This window comes from Pinus tabuliformis, chromosome 5_1, assembly GCF_031772625.1.
Source record: "Pinus tabuliformis cultivar Carrire ecotype Pingquan chromosome 5_1, CPIR1, whole genome shotgun sequence".
NCBI classification, from domain to species: Eukaryota; Viridiplantae; Streptophyta; class Pinopsida; order Pinales; family Pinaceae; genus Pinus; species Pinus tabuliformis.
This window is the reverse complement of record NC_142305.1, coordinates 125558032-125581132: the sequence shown is the minus strand read 5'-3', so window position 1 is coordinate 125581132 and position 23101 is coordinate 125558032. Positions and strand designations below refer to the sequence as shown.

General features: G+C 35.3%; 2 protein-coding genes across 8 annotated transcripts in view; both read right to left on the bottom strand.

The window, feature by feature from the left end:
- Window positions 1–853: 853 nt before the first annotated feature.
- On the bottom strand, window positions 854–16679 carry LOC149163739 (MAG2-interacting protein 2-like). Its single transcript, XM_089431845.1, has 2 exons — window positions 16099–16679; window positions 854–1017 (listed from the first exon to the last, which is right to left on the bottom strand). The coding sequence occupies exons 1-2, from the start codon at window positions 16322–16324 to the stop codon at window positions 869–871; spliced, it is 375 nt and encodes a 124-aa protein (XP_089287971.1). The 5' UTR covers window positions 16325–16679; the 3' UTR covers window positions 854–868.
- The window catches only part of LOC149163738 (MAG2-interacting protein 2-like), an 87174-nt gene continuing 80535 nt past the window's right edge, over window positions 16463–23101 (bottom strand). For 4 of the 7 annotated variants that reach the window (XM_089431841.1, XM_089431840.1, XM_089431839.1 and 1 more), the window contains exons 5-6: window positions 20091–20356; window positions 17731–19934 (exon numbers count right to left, since the gene is read on the bottom strand). In XM_089431841.1, coding sequence (XP_089287967.1) covers window positions 17808–19934; window positions 20091–20356 — 2393 coding nt within the window. In that variant the 3' untranslated portion in view covers window positions 17731–17807. The other 3 variants (XM_089431844.1, XM_089431842.1, XM_089431843.1) reach the window with 3 other exon arrangements.

The following is a 23101-nucleotide window of genomic DNA, read 5'->3' as shown; positions in this document are numbered from 1 at the left end:
CATTTAGGAGAAACAAGAACTCATAATCGAATGCCAAGTAAATTCGTATAAAAGTCCTGTTACAAAATTCATTGAATAATGCAGCGCTGCTCTAGTGGTCCCCTCCAGGGATCATCCCATTGAGCGCGTAGCTCCTCCCCTCCTACACAATCATAATCGATCCTCCATGCTGCAAACAATGTGATTTACAAAGTACGATGTGCCATCCTCCTCACACCTACGTAACTCCTCTCTTTTATATTGTTTTTACATGATAGTTTCCTTAGAAAATAACATGGGGATTGAATCCCAACTGATATTCATCAATATAATATCAGTACAACCATTTACCTATTGAATGAACGAATATCTGACACGACTTTCCTAAATTTGGACATTTTCTGCAATTCTGGAAAAATCAGTTTTTTTAACAAAATGCCTCCAAACAACTTTGTGTATGTCCTTAACCATTATGAATTTGGTAAAGTTGTTTGGAGTAATCCTGGTGCACTATATTTACAACAATAACCTCTCTCATTATTTTCTGGTTCATCTCCATTACCTCGGAGATCGCGCTTGAAATTGACTGTTTGAAATCTGAGATCCTAAAATTCTGGAAATACACTTTATTTTTATAAAACTGCCTCAAAGACCGTTATGTAACTTTTATACCATTACAAATTTTAGAAATCCGTTTGAGGCTTAGTCCATTTTCTATACTGAGACCAAAACCCATGTTCTACAATTTCTCTATTCGCCTTCACCTGCAAGAAAATCGAGGCTGAAGTTGGCATTCCGGAAACCGTTGCGAATTTGGGGCTGAGGCATTAATTATTTTCTAAACATAAATCTGTACGACATGGGTGTATATTAGCTTACATGGAAGTGTTCAAACACCATTTTGAACAAAACCTCTTTCGTATTTGCCTAGAAATGTATCAATGTATGAAAGCACCAAATTAGTGCAGGCATGTTGGTGCAGGCAGAGTTGGTGCATGAATGTTGGTGCAGGCACAACTAGTATAAGAATGTTAGCACCTGCCACACAAGAGCCTATCATTAATGACACTTTCACATTAAATACTCTTCAAATTAACAAAACAAGAAGAGTTCATAGATCAACAACTGTCAGCTCTAAATGACTCTAACAATGTAAACTTTGAAACGGGAACTGATACTGTTACCCGTTTCGTAGAGATAGCAAAAAAGTGACCTGATTTTGAAAAGGGGTGATGCAGAACACACATGTTTTTTTTAGAGCATAGTTTTTGTCACTTTAACTTTTTTATGTACATTACGTTTTAGAATGGTAGTGATTTTCATGCTGATTTAAAAAAGTGGGTATTCTGCATCAGACCCTTTTTTTAAAAGACCTATTTTTTGACTTTAAATTTTCTAATGTATGAAATGTAAATAATTATTTTGTAAATTTAAAATTTTTTGAAGTGGTCGTTTTCTTCATATTTTCTTGTTTTTTATTCTTATTTTAATTTTTTTGTAGTGAGGTTTTTATTGTTTTGCATTTTTAAATTAGAAGGTCGATATTTTGAATTTTCGATATTCTACATATTTATACATCCTTAATTAATTTTTCAATCTCCATGAAATAATTGTTTCTAAAAAACAATATTTTTTAACAATGGACATAAAAATAACCATTTTTAACATAAATATAACTAAAAAACTACACGTTTTGATAATTTTTTGCTAGAATTGACATGTCAAAATCACAATTTTTATACGAAAATTTTAACTAAAAATGGTTAAATAATAGTTTTTTTTATGAATTTCATGTAAAAAAATAATAATAATCACTTTTTTTTTCAAAAAATAATGATTAAATAATTCTTCAGGTTCTGTCGCATTGTTCTAAGTGGAAATCACCAAAAAACGAACAAATTAAATTAATGCCATTGAAATTCAAGAGCCCAAATATTTTCAGGTTCTGTAAACATCCTACCTCTGGTCAAGTCTTGGTGCTATGAACATCACAACTTCGTATTGACCCTTTTAACTGGCAAACAGTTTCAGGCCATGGCCTTGATCCTTTAAAAACATAATATTATTTCCTTTAATGTAATAGGTTGGGCATTTAAATATAAGGTGCTCTTTTGTTTCAAATGTTAGATATAAAAACCGTAATTGTTTTTATCTTTATAGATGTCTGCTTTGCCTTGACTTGTAGTTGATGTGATCTATTGAATTAAAAAAATATCAACTCCACTAATTTTGCTCTCTTGATGAAGTTTACATGATATTGATCATAGTGTTTTTACCATTGCATATAAGATCCAAATTCTTGTTTTTGTGGTTCTAGAGAAACATGTAGACAAATATTGGAGAATATGAGATTATTGCCTTATTTTAATAGATTCATTAAAAATCATTTTTATTCATTTTGTAGTGTATTTACATGTAAAAAGTCTCATTATTATTTTATCTAACAGGAGGAAGTTTGAATATGGTGGATTCATCAGCGAATAGCCCAAGGCGAATGCTTTTTTTATCTAGGGAAAGAGCATTTGTATCCATATTGGATGATGAAAAAGAAGGTAGATTTGCTTTATCAAACAAACAAGGTGCAAAGCTTTTGGAGGTTTTATGGATTTGTGGGCTCTATCTCGACCATTGTGGCTGCAGGTGAACCAACTTGCTTAGAAATACTTCTTAAGAGGATTTATGAGTCACTCATTTAGTCACAATTCATAGTTCATTAGTTGAACATTTTGAAATAGAAATAACACCTATTACAAATGAATTGTTTTTAGATTAAAAACTCTTACGTAGATACCTTATTATTTAATTTCGTATGCATATAGGATAGATTCTACCTTATTATTTAATTTCGTATGCATATAGGATAGATTCTACCTTATTATTTAATTTCGTATGTGTATAGGATAGATTCTACCTTATTATTTAATTTCGTATGCGTATAGGATAGAAGAGTAAGTTAGCCCTATCGAATGCTTGTTGTTGTTGGAAAATGTAACTAGATTCGGTCTTCATAATTGTACTTGAAGTTAAAATGTAATATATTTTCCAAAAAAAAGCAAAAATAATTTTTATTATTTTTGAATTGGCTTATTAAAGCATGGGTTTCATGCTTGGGTCAAATGTATAAATCAAGCTTCCATTGTAGCCTTTAAAATATTTGTCAAAGTCAATTTGTTTATTGATTAAAAGACTCCTTCATCATCAAGTCAGCCTCCTCAACGACTCCTTCAAGTTTGCCTCAAAGAAACAGTCATAAAATGATTCAAGTCAGCTTACAATAAAGACACATCTTTTCATGGTTCATGTTGGTGGCTCATTTAGTATGGTCATACCACTATATATACAAGCCTGTGATTTTCGCATAACACAATCTCAAGTTTGGATTTCAGAGTGCCTACTTTCGGTGATTACATAGAAGTTCAAACATAACTTCAGAGACATAATTCGGGTGATAAGTTCGGATATCACAATATGATGACTTCAATTTGGTGGTACTTGAGAAGGAGAGGCTCGTTACATACATAAACTTGTAGTACTATGACTTCAATTCGGTGCTATTACAGTGATGCTCTCACAGTTTCTCGGTGCTATTATAATGATGCTATTACAGTAGATAAAGGAGCTTAGATTGTTTGTAGAGGTGTTCTCCCACCCAAATTTCAATTAATGATATTGAATTTTCTTCCCTTTAATTTCCCAAACTACACGGAATAGACTTTCTCTGTCGATGAATTTTCTCCGTATCGCTGGCCAATTTCTTTAAATCACATGGCCTTCCCCAGCCCAAACCAATACACACGGTATTGAATTTTCATCCCTTTAATTTCTCATTCTAGACAGAATAGGCTTTCCGTATTGCTTTCATTACTTGGATACTAACACTGAACTGTGTATACATAATATCGATATTGCTTTCTTCATGTTACTCACAATAATATAAAGGTGGTCAATAACCGATGATTATTAAAGTCGGCCTGGAGTTAGTGCTCTCAACCAGTGCAAAGGTATAAATTATGTATTTGGTGCATTGGATGGCCTCCGAAACATTCATGAAAAACATGGCTCTCTATTTACCATGTTAACTCAAGATCACTTAACAATCAAAGAGAATTCATCGCAGAGGATAAGCACAATACAAAGATCATATCACAAGCTCATGATGAGGACGCAATAAATTTATCGCACAATACCAAGATCATATCACAAGCTCATGATGAGGACGCAATAAATTTATCACACATTGCCGATAAAGAGTAGTGAGATGCAGGTTCAAATACATCTGAAATGGAGTTCGGAAGTCACAAATTAAGCTCTCGATGATGAAACAAAAGTTTGGATTTAAGAGAACAAGTCGTCGGTGCTATAACAGAGATTAGAAGTTCAGAGAGGGCAGAGGGTTCGATATCATTACTTGGATAGGATATCTATGCTTCCACAGTTCGATATATGTATACACAGTTCCATACTATTACCTTCACTCCATATACATTAAAGTGAAAAACTCATACCATAATTTCAGTGATAATAGTGATTGGGGCGATTCTCAGAATCGCCCAGCCATGGCCCCGGTGGCTCGGCGATTCTGAGAATCGCCCCCACCACCCGCCCTATCTTAGAATCACTATTATAAGTCAAGTAGTCACCACTTCACATTTACCTGTACACGAAATTTGTTCGGTGGCTGGGCGATTCTGAGAATCGCCCCACCACCCGTCGTATCTGAGAATCACTATTATAAGTCAAGTAGTCACCACTTCACATTTACCTGTACACAAAATGGTAGAACAAATATAATGCATCAATAAAAAAAAAGTGTATAGTTATCCACGAAGAACTTTGTTGCTAAGGCATTGAGCAGCTGAAGTGGTATGGTATCGTTCAATAGATGGGTACCTATTCAAATAAATATTGATAAAGTATTTTAAATTAACTTTAATGTCAGGTATGCTTGTCAAGTTTTCCTGCTCTTCATGTTACTCACAATAATATAAAGGTGGTCAATAACGGATGATTATTAAAGGCGGCCTGGAGTTAGTGCTGTCAACCAGTTCAAAGGTATGAATTATGTATTTGGTGCATTGGATGGCCTCCGAAACATTCATGAAAAACATGGCTCTCTATTTACCATGTTAAATCAAGATCACTTAACAATCAAAGAGAATTCATCGCAGAGGATAAGCACAATACCAAGATCATATCACAAGCTCATGATGAGTACGCAATAAATTTATCGCACAATACCAAGATCATATCACAAGCTCATGATGAGGACGCAATAAATTTATCACACTTTGCCGATAAAGAGTAGTGAGATGCAGGTTCAAATACATCTGAAATGGAGTTCGGATGTCACAAATTAAAGCTCTGGATGATGAAACAAAAGTTTGGATTTAAGAGAACAAGTCGTCGGTGCTATAACAGAGATTAGAAGTTCAGAGAGGGCAGAGGGTTCGATATCATTACTTGGATAGGATATCTATGCTTCCACAGTTCGATATATGTATACACAGTTCCATACTATTACCTTCATTCCATATACATTAAAGTGAAAAACTCATACCATAATTTCAGTGATAATAGTGATTGGGGCGATTCTGAGAATCGCCGGGTGGTGGGGCGATTCTCAGAATCACATCGCCCCACCACCCGCCGTATCTGAGAATCACTATTATAAGTCAAGTAGTCACCACTTCACATTTACCTGTACACGAAATGGTAGAACAAATATAATGCATCAATAAAAAAAAAGTGTATAGTTATCCACAAAGAACTTTGATGAAACGAAAGTTTCGATATATGTATACACAGTTCCATACTATTACCTTCACTCCATATACATTAAAGTGAAAAACTCATACCATAATTTCAGTGATAATAGTGATTGGGGCGATTCTGAGAATCGCCGGGTGGTGGGGCGATTCTCAGAATCGCCCCACCACCCGCCGTATCTGAGAATCACTATTATAAGTCAGGTAGTCACCACTTCACATTTACCTGTACACGAAATGGTAGAACAAATATAATGCATCAATAAAATAAAAAAAGTGTATAGTTATCCACGAAGAACTTTGTTGCTAAGGCATTGAGCAGCGGAAGAACTCACAGTTCCATACTGTTACCTTCACTCCATATACATTAAAGTGAAAAACTCATACCATAATTTCAGTGATAATAGTGATTGGGGCGATTCTGAGAATCGCCAGGTGGTGGGGCGATTCTCAGAATCGCCCAGCCACCGGGGCGGTGGCGGTGGCTGGGCGATTCTAAGAATCGCCCCACCACCCGTCGTATCTGAGAATCACAATTATAATTCAGGTAGTCACCACTTCACATTTACCTATACACGAAACGGTAGAACAAATATAATGCATCAATAAAAAAAAAAGTGTATAGTTATCCACGAAGAACTTTGTTGCTAAGGCATTGAGCAGCGGAAGAACTTTGAAGCAATGCTTAACTTCTGTTTTCATTTGTACTGTGCACCGTATGCCCTACATACAACCCTTGTCATTCAAATAACTTTGTCACACGAACATGAATAGAACTGCAGCGACAGGAAGAATAATGAGGTAACCAGAACTAGTCCACACTCTTCCTTAATCACTTCACTGTAGAAGCAAATTAAGTTGTCACAAATTTTATCCAAATAGTATTATGATAATAACAACCCCTCTTTCATTAGTAGATCATCATAGATACCATCCCTTGCATATTTACACGCATGCATACAATTTAAGCTAAAAAAAAAATACCTCTAATATCTGTGAAATCAATCAGATCTCTCACCATAGCAGTCACTATAGAAATACATAACAAGTGATCACAGAAACAACCCATCTAATTAACCACGTAAGAGGATTTTCCAGCATTGATTTATACCCAATTAAAGACAAGTTGAAACACCTACAAAATGACTCTTCATGACAATCTTCAAAGTTGAGACATATATATAGTCATAATGCACAAGGGCCAATGCACTTCCGGAGCTTATGTGATCTAAAGACGTAGCATATAAGATTGATTTTGGGATTAATAATATAGTGCACACTATTCTTTAATGGATTGGGACATATCTAGACAAAAAATACTTCAATGCTCAAATCGTTTTCTCATCTATGCTTTGACTGGATCGTTAAAGGACCAACACACATATGAAATTGATCAGAATCGACTCATTTAGTGTGCTACAGAAATGTGTAAGAGAATACCCCTATCATATAGCAGATTAAACCCACCACATAAGAGAATATTTAAATGAATTTCGTCCCAATCCTTGAGGGAAGATCTCTGCAAAGGCACACTACATATAAACCAGTGAAAAATCTTGTGTGCACAATATTATTCAACATTAAGATAGAGTTAATCTACACAGAGTCAAACCCAACAATAATGTGTGCACAACATTGAAATAGAATTAATCAACGCAAATCCAAATCCAACAATCTTGTATGCACAATATTATTCAACATTGAGATAGAGTTTATACATCAATGCAGAGCCTAATACACATTTTACTGCAGAGTTAGTTGCATTGACCCTTCAACAATGGCACAGTCCTAGATCAGAGATGTGTACATGGTCTGCACAAAACCAACTTATGCGCATAACAACTTTACCACAAACAAAAGAGATCTGAAACCACTTTCTTACCATGTGACAAACAATAGAAACAAAGAAAGAAAAATGATCCCAGAAGTATGCTCTCCACAGTTCGATATATGTATACACAGTTCCATACTGTTACCTTCACTCCATATACATTAAAGTGAAAAACTCATACCATAATTTTAGTGATAATAGTGATTGGGGTGATTCTGAGTCTGAGAATCACTATTATAAGTTAGGTAGTCACCACTTCACATTTACCTGTACACGAAATAGTAGAACAAATATAATGCATCAATAAAAAAAAAGTGTATAGTTATCCACGAAGAACTTTGTTGCTAAGGCATTGAGCAGCGGAAGTGGTATACTTATGGTGTCATGTGGAAAATGCTTATATCTTTATATGTCATTTACATTAATAGATGTTGTCTAATAATTGGTAATTGTTAATAATTGGTAAATTCACTTAGAGACCAGTAAACGTGAAATGAATAGCCAAATTGAAAGCTCATGACACAATATTGATATACAAAGTAGATTCTACATAAGAGATTGTAGGAGCTTTTCACGTGCAATAGATTTGGATTATTGATCCGACCATTAATTCAATGGATGGTGTTTGACATGAAGAGATTGAAATATGTTACTCATGAAGTAGATGGTGGGATTGAAAAAAAAACATAAGAGCAATAGCAAGTTTGATTTTCCTCTTTATTCATGGTTCCATAAGGGATTGACCATGGTGAAAAGTTTTATCATTACCCTTTCCATATGGTTCCATTCAAGGCTTTAAATTAGATTGTGGTTACAGATGGAGATGCCAGTTTTATTTATACCCTCTCTTTATGTTTCAACATAAGGCCTGATCCATTTTAAATAAGAATTGAGTTTTTATTTATACCATATTTTATGGTTATATCAAAGGTTTTTTCATTTTAAAGAAAAGTGAAGTCCTATGGATATGGCAAATTTTATTAATACTTTTTTTTCCATGTTCATTTTTTTTCATGTTTTTTTAGATTGAATTCTAATTATATTTTAAAAAATAGTATAATTTAGTAAACATGAAGAGGAGTATTAGTTTTATAAGACTCATAATTGTTATGGTGATTATATGAATAATTATTATATCTAATAGTTGGATTTGGTTTACGGAATTAGGAAAAATGTTGTTATACTCCTAGAGGTCAGAGGCCCCGAGGAATTCGGCAAAATGTTGTACATCTCTAAAGTATGTTGTAAAATGTTGTTATGTCCCTAAAGTATGAGCCTCTCTACAATTTAGTTTGAGAACTTAGTATGGGGTCAATGTATAAGTGTTAGATGGTTAAATGTTAGATATGTAAGAGATGTGAATATCTTTTAAAAGTTAGGCTCATAAGTATACATGGTTAAATGTTAGATATGTAAGAGTTAAATATGTGAATATCTTTTAAAAGTTAGGCTCATAAGTATACATATGTTATCTTTTAAAAGTTAGGCTCATAAGTATACCTTATTTTCTTCCTAGTGGTTATACCTTGTTTCTTTCAATAGCCCTTGCAATTATTTCATAAAAAGTAGTTGTAGTAAATTTATATAGCAACATTGTAGCCCTAGTAATAGATTTATTTTCTACAAATAGTATATTTGTTGAATTGAATTTTTGTAGACATAAAAAACTAGTTTTATCATTGTAAGAATTTTTAATTGTTAAATTGATTTTAAACTATTGTACATATTAGTATTAACTGTTGACTAGTTTAATTGAGCCAATTATAGTATGTAATTACCTCTATATCACTTGTTAATAATTGGTAATTGTTAATAATTGGTAAATTCACTTAGAGACCAGTAAACATGAAATGAATAGCCAAATTGAAAGCTCATGACACAACATTGATATACAAAGTAGATTCTATATAAGAGATTGTAGGAGCTTGTCACGTGCAATAGATTTGGATTATTGATCCGACCATTAATTCAATGGATGGTGTTTGACATCAAGAGATTGAAATATGTTACTCGTGAAGTAGATGGTGGGATTGAAACAAAAAAAAACATAGCATCGTTGATGTTGATGTTATGGTTGAGAACATGTTGAATTTATACTTAGAAAAGAAAAATGATATTCTACCAAAAACATTAATGTGTTTTTTTCCTCATAAACAACTTTGTCTGGCACATAAAAATTTGGTTTTACTAGAATTTTTTTAAAAGTTTGAAAATTGACCCTAAAAAAAAATCATCGTTCCAGTAACATCACTTTTCATTTTGAAGCTATATTTTGCACAAAAATTTCGTAGTAAATTTCGTAGTCACTTCCATTTTTAAAACATGTTCAAAATTGACCCCTAAAAAATAAAATCATCGTTCCAGTATACACACTTTTCGTTTTTAGCACTGTTTTTGATGTTTTTTCGGGGTTTTTTGGCCAGAGTTCTCATTTTGAGTTTATAGTTCCCGTTTCAAAGTTTACATTGTTCTCTAAATAATAACTTAATAATGCGTAAAAAGAATAATAATGATTATAGACACTTAGTACAGGCATAAAATTACTTAGTAGAATCATGAAAAATTGGAAAAAAAAATGGAGGCTCAACACTCCCTCACGTTGACCTTCTTGCATGTCCTCATGCAAGCCAAACCATAGGACCATAAAATCATGGAAGAAGGCAGGGGAAATGTTTTAATGATCAAACTATGCTCTCCAACAAAACTGTCAACAAGAAATATCAGCAAGGAAATATGAAGATATCATGGTGCGTTATCATTTAAAGCATTCATCAACTCTGCAACATCACTATTACAGTGCCAACTAAAACCATGTTACAACACTTATGAAAGTATCGAGTGCAAGAATGATAAAATTTTAACAAGATCAGGTACAAGAAAGCAATGCTTTGTACCAGACATTATGAAAAAAGAGTATCGCATCTTTATAATAGAACTCACATACCCGTTGTCCTGTTTCAAATGAATTCACTACTTGTCATATATTTCAGAGCTCTTATGTCCAGAGTTTTATTAACATTCATGATAATAAAAAATCAAATCCTTGTTGAAAAGGTGCAATTTCAAGAACATTACCATAAGATTCCTGCACCTAATACAACAATCATGTACCTAGGTCACATAGTGCTTATTTAGAGGCAACCACAATCAATAGACATTTTTTTCCATCAACACCTGGTGAGTAATCATCGCTGAGTAATTCATCACTCTAAATACCATAAAGAATTGGAGTTATGATACCAGAAAAGGGAAATAAAAATAGAATAAGATGACACCTTCCTGGACCAATCAGCAAACACTCTAAATTTTGTTGTCATCCAGATGAAAAAGTAAGTTTCTTCTTAATCCAGTACAAATAATTACCTTCACTAAAGGTACAACATCATTAAATATTCCTAATTTTTTAAAGATAGAACTCAAAGCATCATGCTCAAACCATCTTAAAACCAGTGTCCAAGAAAGAAAATGATGAGTTTTAGGGAAAGATAATGATAACTGAGTAAATATTAGTATGTCATTAAGTTTAATACCACAGAGACCATGCCGCCCGCAGGTGTCTATAACCTCGCCAGGGATGTCTTTTAACCCAACGAAATGCCTATGTCCCACTTACTAGATATAGATTCAGAGTTAGCTTACTTGACTTTTGGATGAAAGCCACTGTCTTGGCTTGGTAACCAGTTGATCACAGTGCCACTCACAAGAAGTAACACGGATGTACAGGTTGGATCATGATGAGACCTCCTGCCTTCCAATTTTTCAGCTAAAAGCCATTACTCTGGTTTGGTGACCAGCGCAGTAATGTCATGCATGTTAGGTCTCATGATCGTGGTAGGTCGGCTCATCACAAGACCGCCTATCCTCCCCTAAATCTTTTATAAATTCTGATTGTAATTAACTTCAAATGTTACTTAATAAGTGGGGAGGCAAATCTACTCCTTAAGAGTATGGGATGGTGTGAAAAGTTTTTAGTGACTAATCATTACTCACTAGTTCTTCTACCCTAAAGACTTATTAAAAATATCCCAGATAATGACTGAAAGATTCTTTAAGTTAATAATGCTAGTATTCTCATGAATAGCTTATTATGATGTTTACAAGAGTGGTCCTCCATAGGGGGTTCTCCACTAGTACCTTCTAAGGGAAACATAAAATATATATCTCAAATGACAACTTCACTAGAGTGTTTAATCATGGTTACTTTTGCAAAATCACAAGGTATTAGAGTGAATCATACTCAACGAGATTTGTCACAAATGTGTGTGTTAACAACCAATGTGAATCAAAAGCAGTTTTAGTGGCTATGATTTGAAAGGGTTCTTTCCCTCCAAAAACACCCTCTCCAATCCTTTAAAATGCCCTTCTCTCTCTCATTTGTCTCACACATCTCATTTGAAATACCTGTGAGTTTGATTGGGAGCTTGCAGAGTGTTGATTTTTTGTTGGAGTAGTCATCTTGGAGGCTTGGAGGCTTGGAGTTGGAGTTGGAGTTGGAGCTATTTTGGAGATAGTTTGGAGTTATCAGTGGAGTTGGAATCTTCAAGAGGAGGCTTTCCAGGTAAGGATTTTCATTTGAAAATTTGTCATTTGACTATTGTCCATGTATTAAATTTTTGTGTGTTATAAACTTCTAACTTCTATCGTCTATGCTATCAAATCTCTAATTCTATGCTATCAAATTATGTAGGCTACATGTGCATTTGTTTTCCTAAATTTAGCTTTGGTTTTCCATGTTTCTTAGCTGCAATTTCTTTTTCTAATGGCATATTCTTTGCGAATTTTAATTAATTCAAGCAAACATGGCTCCAAAAGGCAAGGACAGTACATGGGCTCATTGTGATGTGATTGATGGAAAAATGATATGCAAATTATGCCATAAACTTATTGGAGGTGGGGGTATTCTTAGATTGAAACAACACTTGGCTGGGGTAAGATGCAAGTAAAGCCTTGTAATGACCAAATGAAGTGTTAGGTCCTATTAGGGCAAAATACCTTTCCAAGCTTGAAAAGTTTCATGAGGATAAGGCTAGGGAGAAGGCCATCCAAGATGACATTACAAGGAAGACGGAATTATTAGAAGCCATGAAAGAGAGTGGTATGATGATTATGAGATTCAAAACTCCTCTTCTATCCCTTCCACCAATGACCCCTTTCACTATGTTCATCCTTCTTTTGGCCAACAATCAAAAGGAAGAAAGAGAACAAACATCCAAAGTTATTTCTCATCCTCTGCCAACATTGCCTCTTCTAATCCCACTTCCTCCCAGCCAAATCGTCAAACCACTTTAGATCAAAAAAAACAATGCAAAGAAACTTCTCATTAATACATTGCTAGATGGTGGTATGATTCAGATATCCCATTTAATGTTCCTCGCTCACCTTATTACCAAGCTATTTGGGACTCTATTATAGCTGCAGGAAAGAGCTTCAAAGGCCCTAGTATGCATGACTTGAGGGAGCTCTTTTGCAAAAAGAGATTTCTTCCATTGATGAGTATTTGGCTTAGTATAAAGATTCATGGCTCAAAACAGGTTGTTCCAACATGTCAGATGGATGGACTGATGGAAAGGACCGCACTATCATTAATTTCCTTATCTCTTGCCCTCAAGGAACCATGTTTTTTATCAGTTGATGCATCTGATAAGGTGAAGGATGCAACCCTTCTATTTGAGCGTTTGGATGACATTATTCAGGAAGTTGGGGAGCAAAATGTTGTGCAGCTCATCACTGATAATGCCTCAAACTATGTTCTTGCTGGAAAGATGTTTGAGTCCAAATATAGGACCATATTTTGGACTCCATGCGTTGCACATTGCATAGACCTCATGCTTGAGGACATAGGTAAAGTGGAGTGGGTAAAAAAAATTGTAGAGCATGCCAAGTGCATTACAAAATACATTTACAACCACTCATGGGTATTCAACCTAATGAGGAAAAACACTAGGGGCAAAGAGCTCGTTAGCCCTGCAATTACAAGATTTGCAACTCACTTCCTCACGTTGCAATGTCTCAAAGGTCAACATAAAAACCTGTAGAAAATGTTTCCTTCTGATGATTGGACTGAATCTCGGTGAGCTCGTAGACAAGATGGCAAAGACACCAAAAAGAAAGTGTTTGAGAATTATTTTTGGAAAAGGTCTGTAGAGCTTGTGAAAATTACTAAGCCCCTTGTTAAGGTGCTAAGGATGGTGGATGGACAAAAATTGGCCATGGGCTACATTTATGAGGCTATGGATCAAGCAAAGGAGTAGATACAGGCAGCTTACAAGGACAGGTTAGCTAAATATGTCCGTATATGGGAGATCATTGATAACAGATGGAACAATCAACTCCATCATCCTATACATGTATAGTTGGGTATTTGTTGAACCCAATGTATCATTATAAAGCTCGGCTAGGAGATCTGCAAAATGGGGAGGTCAGAGCTAGATTGATTGATTGCTTGGAGCGCATGGTCCCTAGCCTTGCAGGCTAGTTGGAAATACATAGACAACTTATTGTTTTCAGTATGGCAACTAATACCTTTGGAAAAAACTTGGCAAAGATGGCAAGAGATGTGGATCAACTAGGTAAACAATTCCAATTTCCAATTTGTTTTTCTTTTCAAATTAAATTGTTTATAACTTTACAATTCAAATTATCTATAAATACTTGTAATTTGTAAATAAATAATGAAATGAACTAAGTTACTAATTAATGTCTTTTTCTTTGCAGCACATTGGTGGGAATCATTTGGCAGTCAGTGTCCTCAATTGCAAAAGTTTGCAATTAGAGTCCTCAGCCAAACTTGCAGTGCTTCAGGTTGTGAGTGCAATTGGTCTGTTTTTTAGCGCATACACACGAAGAAGAGAAACTGTTTGGAACAAAAACGGTTAAATGATCTTGTCTTCGTGCAATACAACCTTCGACTAAGGAGGAACCAAATGATGAACAAAACACCTGATCTAGATCCCATTTTGTTGGACAACATTGATCCAACATCAGAATGGGTGGAGGAGACTGAATATCCTGTGTTTGATGTTGATTTTGATTTCGACATGGCATTAGCGAGGGATGACGCAGATTTGGTGGCGCCATCAAAACCATGATTAGTAGCAGCATCAAGGAAAGGAAAACAACCAATGGAAGGCACTAGTCGTGCAGCTCGACAAACTCGTGCTTCCATTAGGTCCACTTCTTGGCGGCATTGCTACTGAGGTTGCAAATCATGCTGACGCATCCTCAGACTCTGAACCAGATGATGTCTATGTATCTCCTAATGATGATTCTGTGTCTAGTAGTGGTGATGAATTTGATTATTGATCATGTGTACACTGTAGACTTGTAGTAGGCCAATGGCCTCATAGCTTGCAGCATTTTTTTGGACTTTATAGGCGATTTAGAGTCTCATTTCTTATGTATTTTGTCGATGATATGTATTGCAATCGGTGCCATTATGATATATTCAACTTTACATGGTATATAAATGAGCAAACCTTGCATATTTTGTCTCTATTGGCTTGGAATCATGGTTTTAAATATTAAAAATAGTTTTTTCATTAAAAATTAATTATTTAATGTATTTTTCTAAAACCAGTTCATTTAGACCGGACCAGTCCCGGTTTGACCAGGTCCAGTTCGAAACCCGGTTCATTAGGTGGACCGGTCCGGTCACCAGTCCCGGTCTTTAAAACATTGGTTTTGAGCATATACAGTTGATTTTAATGGCCAAATCTGAATTCAAAACTATTCAGAACTCATCTACAACAATGTGCATGTGACATGTTTGACAAAATGTCTAGCTGAAAGTCCCACTGTTTAACTCAGAAATTGGTGACCATTTGGAAAATTTCCTTAGAAGGGATTTTACACAACTCAGCCCATATGTTCTAGCAGCAGATGCTCTGGGTTATCTATTTGAAATGGCCAGGATTCAGGGACAGATTCAAGGTATTTCTCTTCCAACGGACACTCAACTCATTTTATAATCAGTCTAAGGATCAATATTCATCTTTTATGGATCTATGAATGGTATTGGCATTATCTTACATGTGGAATTGTTGAACATGATTATGTTTATTAGTTAGCCACCCTATGAGACTTGAGCCCTTCCTCTTCTCATATTGGACATTGCAGACAACTGTATTGTTAAAGTACAGATAAGTTTCCTCTTTACAGACATGGACTACTATACAGTATTTTCCTTTTAATTGTTCCAATGGAGCTGCATAGCACACATACTATGCTTTTATTCTCATCGCAAATGAACCTACCATTCCCTCTATTAAGAGAGTATTTACACCAAAAAATAAACCAACTGAAGCATTAGGGGGACATATAGGTAGTCCTCCTCAGTCAAAATCCTATGGAGATCCCTACAGACAATTCCCAATGATTTACAGTTTATCCTCCTTTTCTTCCCTGCGAATATCATGACAATTTCATGCTAATACTTTTCATGATAGACAGCCAGTGGATTTCTAGACACTATTGTATTTCTAAGAATGATAATGTCAATATGTGCAGTAAGAACAAAAAATTTACCTGGATCAGTTGGCTGACGTTCCCAAAATTTATTAAGCAGCAATTTCCTCCTCTGTTTAGGAGTTAGATGTTCAGAAATACAAGCCTGTAAAGAACTGTAAATCAGTCCCATCTTTATGGCGCTTTCAACCTCTTGATATTTTTCCCGTGTTCTTATAGCCCTATCAATAACTTCTACTCCAAGATGAGGATCTGAAAGGTTCAACAAGTATGAACATCCAAACATATCATTCTCTTGTGAGACAGGCTTTTCCAATGCTGTCTTTGTGAAATTTGCTATAAGGTCATCCTTTGGAAGAATGTTATTACTGGCAAGCCAGTACAGCCTAACAGCTGCAGCACATGCATATATTCTGGAAGACTCTCTTGTAAAGCAAGGGGAACCAATATCTGGTAGACTGTTTAGGTCAACTGAAGTTGTCCTACTTAGTTCAAGAAGCCATGGTAGGTGCAAGGTAGCAAAAGACGTGAATCTTTTACTCTGCTTTGAAAGAGCATCCCAATCAAAACCCTTATCTTCAGAAAAAAAATGTGTGACATTGGAAAGAGAATCCTTCAAAATTTTGAAAACTAATTCCTCATCTCATTCCACTTCAAGCGTATCAACAGGTCCTCCTTCTCTGATTTCAATCAAATCCATAATTTCTTCTCTGTTTTTCATGGGAAAAGAAGCAATTAATGCCTCTTGATCAGATAAAGTTGGTGCTTTCTTTCCAAGGGTGTTCCCTAAGTTCTCACATTGATCTGCCAAGTCAAACTCTTTCCAGACATGCAGCAACTCACAAACTGATTCATCATCACAGTGGCTAAGAGCAAAACCAAGAAGTTCTTTTCGAGACTGCAAATCCAATTTTTCAAGGTCGGGTCCTCTTCCAAGAGCAGCACATAAGTCCCAAACTGACCCATGACCTTTCCTCTCCAGATGAAGACAAAGATCCACAGCTAACTGCAGATCTCCAGTTGTCCCTTCTTCTCTTGCAATGGCTTCTTCTACCATTGCAGTATCATCAGGGGAATTTAATCCTAGAAGTCCTGCAACCTCTATGAGCTCTTCTGCCTTGAGATAAGCCCCTGTTCCGCTGGTAATTGCCATTTTAATAATCTCCATTGGGTTTCTTATCTGCCTAAACTGCATAGGCAGTAGTGTAACACCTAACCTGGGAAGTTTAACAGTGATGGCATCAATGACGTCACCTTCAGCCTTGACTTGTTTACTACTTGGGAAAAGGTCCAAACACTCCCTCGCCTTCCAAATCTGTCGAAACCGAAAACTTGTGAGGATGAATCAATATAGAAAAAAAAATGAATATCAATTTGGACAGAAATATGTGTTATGCCAAAACAAAGTTTTGAGAAACAAGTAATATACAATATGAAATGCTGTTGCAGAAATTTCCAGAGCAAATGAGAGACATGTAATAGAAATCAATGACAAAATAAAAAGACAAACTAATAATTAACTACAGTAATACCAGTCATCTACCAATCAGCTTAAAGCCCTGTAGTATAAAGCCACCAATATTTTCAACTTTTGCAGCATATAATAAATCAAAGCTAAGAAAATAATTAAAACTAGAAAACATTACCAAAGTATGAAAATGAAACCACTCCATTGTCTCTGCCTGGCACTGGTGGGTCAACAAATCACCAAAAATAAAACTCAAGTCAACAAGACAAGATAAATAATCCCAATGATACAATCAGTAACATCATATATTTCCAAAGCCTGTTTGTGTGAGATCTTCAGAAAGTGTAGAATAGGCCAATTTGAGAACACTCGGAAGTTTGTCCTTCAAACCAACCATAGTGTTCTTCAGACAATGAGGAAATGCCGTGCCACCGAGAGCACTCTCATATTTTATTTTATCTTCATTGATTTGCAATTCTAAATATGTTTTCAAAACAACATATACAGCACTCATTGAATTAAGTAGCGTATGTACATGCATGAACTGAAAAACGAATGCCCCTGCTAGAAAATAATGCTTTCCCCTCGTGAGTTCTGCAATAAAATAAGGGAATGCCACACTACCAAAGAAAATGGGTCCTTGCTGATATAATCTTGAAATGGAAGCTTGATCTTCATTCCTTTGTATGCATAAATGGCTTTCTTGCAGCAAGCATGCTAGTTGCCCCAGTGCAGCACACACGGAGGAAAATATAGTAGCAAAAGCAGGATTACCAGCAAGGGATGGAAGAAGACCCACAGATAAAATAAGTGCTAACAATTCATAATCTACAACATCCAAATTATTTCTATCATCTAATGCATCATTAGCATTACTCTCTTGTTCCTTCATGTCATGCTTTAGTTTCTCCTCAACTATCTTCAATGTTTCAAACCAAGGGGAATCATATGGAAATAACAAGGCACTCTTCAGTGCCACAACAGGCTGTATATTAGCTAAAATTGAAGTTATCTTCCATACCTCATCCTCAGTGAGTAACACTGTACTTTTGTTTGAGGATGTTTCATCTAGCAGTCGTAAAAGCTCTTCAAATTGGTACTGTTCAATGAGCTGTTTAAGAATTATCATCCAACAATTATGAAAGATATGAATCAACACAACTCTATCGGGTTTCTCACCTATCTTTGGTTTTGGTTCTTGAAATGCCTCCCATCCATCATCCCACTCAACTACCTCATTCCAATCATCCTGTACTGTTGCATCTTGTGTCTCTTCTGTCTGTTTATCTTTAGTACTTTGACTGTCATTTTCATACAAACCTTCCCACTCTTTCAGAAGAGATCCTAACACTGATAAGTGTGGTCTAGATACAGCCTGAGCAGATAATGCACAAAACAAAGATACTGCTGAGTCAATTGTCATCAGGTCCTTTGCATTTACTTCAACATGTTTCCAAAGACCAGATATCAACTCTGTTGACTTCAGGGCAACCAAAGTAGTTTTGAACCCATGAATATTTGATTTGTTTTCTGTCAAATGATCATCCACATCCAAATAATGGAAGGCATCCCATCCATCCCAGGGTAATAAAGAATTGTCCTGTATGCCAAAAGCTTGTGTATACCCTCTTCCTGAAATAGTCTGTAGAAGTTCCAAGGCATAAACTCGAACTTGATTGGGTAGCTGCATATCTTCAGCAAATGTACTCAACTTTGACCAAACTGCATGTCTTACCTTTTGCAAAATTACAAAATCTTGCTGTGTTCGCTCAGGGGCATTTACTTCATCTTCCCCATAAGAGATACAAGCAAGTGATGACAACAGATTGCATAAACGTCTGGTACTGACCTTGCTGATTTCAACTGCTATATCATTGGAGACCTGGGAACGTATCTCACAGAGGATAGAATCAATAAGAGCTACGTATGCCTCCAGTATATCTTGAAAACTATCTGCATCTTTACCTCTAATAGCTATCAATTTTTTCTCATATTTATCCATTGTTTTCTGATGAACCATATGATCAGCAGAATTTAAATTGGTATCTGACATAATACTTTCTCTTCCCTGAAAGCAAATCTGAGCAATATCTCTAAAGGAACAGCCAGCAGTAATCATTGTTATAAGAAAATTCAAAAGATCATTTTTAAAACAAATCAGATTTTCTGTATCACCAACACTGGATGTGCATTCTCGCCAAAGTCTTTCTTTTATATGAATGTAGTGGGCTGATAAAATTTTATATAAGAAACCAAGCCGTTGCTTGTTAGAAGCATCCAGTGCAGTGTACACAGTGGAGGAAAGCACCTTTAAAACCTCCCCCGAATGCTCCAAAAGTTCATTCCAATGCACTGAAATTTCAGCTTCAATTTCCTCATTTGTCCACAAGTGTGAGACAAGAAGAGAACTTAAATATCGCAGAAGCACCTTCATCAAGAAAAAGAGAGTTAATCGAACCTTTTATCATTCTATGCATGTTACATGTGTTCTAAGAAATAAATAAGAGTACCAAGCATCGATAATGTACTGCAGGCGAAACATTACATGAGATTTCCAACAACAAAGAATAAACGAAATTCATACCTCTGATCTGTTGACTCCATAAGTGTTTGCTAATATTAATCCATTTAATAGAACACTCTTTTTCTCCACTTTGACAGACTCAGCCAAAGAAAACACTACCCTTTGTATGTATTCAGTATCTCCAGACAAAAATCTGCTTGTTTCCACCCCAGGAATTATTTGTTCCAAATTCCTGGCCTGATCAGCTAGTTTTTGTTGTTCTTCAATTCTAGAACTCCATTCCTTCCAGAAGGTTGCCTCTATTTCCTCCTTTTTTCCATTGCTGTCTGCACCACAAAATTTGGAAGGTAATTGGAAAGAAGCAAAGCAAAAATATTATAGGCTAGATGCCAAAAATATTACCAAAAGCACATAACAACTAATAAATTAATAATTTAATGAATTACGAACTGGAAAATTGACATATATAGTGGGATGATGGATGGGAACACAGTACAGGAACAGTGCATTTATTTGAATATCATGCAATTAGAAAGATCAACTCTCATGAACTACTTACAAAACTATTTATTCTCTAAGTTATTTGATATCATCAAAGATGGAGCAAGGCTATAAGGACTGTCAAAAGCACTTCTAAACACAATTGAGATGCCCGAACTTTCTCGGAGAATAGTACTGTATTCTAAACACTAGATGATTTGTAAACTGGGAGAAAAGCTCCCTTAACTAGCAAGTGTAAGTTAGCATGACCGTGCCTGTGCCCTCACCTAATGCACATTATTCTTACAAGTTACGTTCAATCAGTTACATTTTGAAATTTGACACTTACTCTACTCTTTCTTACTGATGCAAATAAAAATATAAAATAATATTCCTCATTAGGGCATTCATATTTAATATGTATACTGGAGAATATGTACCAAGTACTCATCGCCTTTGTAAAATAAAGTGTGCTATCAAAGAAATATGACAAACATGTAAATGGAAATGAAAATTAATAGTAATCAGTGTTGCAAGCATCACAATTTATCATTTCTGCCTGTGTATCATTGTTTCCAAGGTTTTAATAGCAAGTAGTTTTAATTTGTTCTTGATATGTGGCTTAAGTTTGGTTATATATGATCGAATTAGACATTCTATTGATATCTCAGGTACTCTTGTAGCCAATATTTCCCAATCGCGTGTAAATTCATCCACATTATCCTTTTGTTGTAGTCTAGTGAGCTCTGTAAAAAAAATCTTCTTCTTTGATACCCTGAAATCTCTTAAAGAAATCATCTTTGAATATATTCCAACTAATTGGAAATGATGTCTTCCACCAGAAGTACTAATCATATGCACCTCCTCCTAGTTCAATGGAAGCATACTTGATTTTTCCATCATCGTTATTGATACCATGGATTTCAAAATACAATTCTTCCTTGTTAAACCATGCCACACCTTGTTTCTTATTTCTGTCAAGATTTGATTCCACATTTGCTCTTTATTGGGTATGGAAAAATTGCCTCATTTGTGTGACAGAAATTGGTTTGTGGTTACTAAGTTGTGAGAGGGCATGTTTGGTTGTGGAGTTGTTGAACTCGAGGCACTTGGTAGTGGACTAAAAGTATTTGAAGATTTTAGTTGTGGAATAGTAGCACTTTGAGAACCAGCCTGTTCTACAAGATTTGTCTTCCAATGCATCATGATTTTTATTGAGCAAGGCTCTTAATTATGCTATTCTTGTTGTAGATCATTATGATTCTGATTAATATGTTCCTCTATTTGTCATGTTTTGCTTGAATATCGTTCTTGAGTTCTTCATCCTTTGCAGCATTCCACTTTTGTTACTCTTCTAACTTCTCCAACCTTGAATTAATCTGAAGGGAACAAAGTTCATTCTTCAGATTAATCACTCCAGAAGACTTGGAATATGAAGATATCCATTGAAGATACAAATATTATATATGAAATGTGTGAATATAAATGATGATACAAATGAAAGCGAGAGGTCTGCTTATATACTATGCAGGTGCCTCTTCGTGGAGAGCCATGTCTCATTAGACATGACTTTTCAACCTAATTACTAATTAACTAATCATTATTAATTATTATCATTTACAGTATTTCCTATATATTTATTCATAACATTGCCTTCCTCCTCAAAAAGCTTTGTCATCAAAGCTTGTCGATGAAAAAGGCTTGATCTCTTTTTCGATTTTGAATATCTTCTCGTCTCGAAATTGCCATCTCCATCGAAGCAAGACGATATGATCCTCTAAGTGATAAACAAAATTGTCATACTGAAAAGGGATCAGACCATCCTAGATTAATCTTCCATGGAATATTCTAATCACTGGAATTTTGTAACGAATCGTCATCATAGGACTAGATTGAGGTTACATCAATATTCTTTCGAACATCAGTTTGTTGTTTTGTTCTGAATGTTCCCGATACGTAGCATGGTTGAGTTGTCTACTCTCATGATTCGAATGTCGATAGGGAACTTTTTTGGTTCGATTTTCCCTTACTAAGTGTGTGGAATTTTTTTGATTTACTCCAGGTGACGATGTTGTTGAGTTGGTTACAGAACCTTCACTTCTTGAGTTATGATATTCACTGGATCGGTATTCGTTCCCTTATCTTCAACTTGGACTGCAACATCTAAGCGCGTCTTTTCTTCAACTAGTTTGCATTTTTCTTGAGTTATGATATTCACTGGATCGGTATTCGTCCCCTTATCTTCAACTTGGACTATTACGACTGGAGATTTCAATACTCCTTCTTGAGCAAATTGTTCTAACTTGTCTTTTAATGCTTTCTTATCATCCTTAAGTTTCTTAATTTGAGTGAGTAGATTTTAATTATGGTTTCTCAGACATAAAAGTTCATTGATTTCTGGTTTATCAACCTTATTTTCAATGTCTTGACTTTTAAGCTTTTCATCTTTTAGATCTTTGATTTGTTCTAATAAATTTTTATTAAGGCTCTTTAAACGTAAAGTTTCCTCTTCTTGTTCTGATAAGTCCTTCTTGAGCCCTTTCTTTGTGACCTTAGTCTTCTTCACTTGTGCAAGTTATTTTTCGACGTGG

Coding starts and splice junctions, on each gene's coding strand:
- LOC149163739 (XM_089431845.1), bottom strand. CDS start 16,324: ATGTTTGGATGTTCATACTTGTTGAACCTTTCAGATCCTCATCTTGGA. Junction 1,018..16,098: donor ACGTCAGCCAACTGATCCAG/GTAAATTTTTTG, acceptor CTTGTGTGGCAG/GTGCTAACATTCTTATACTA.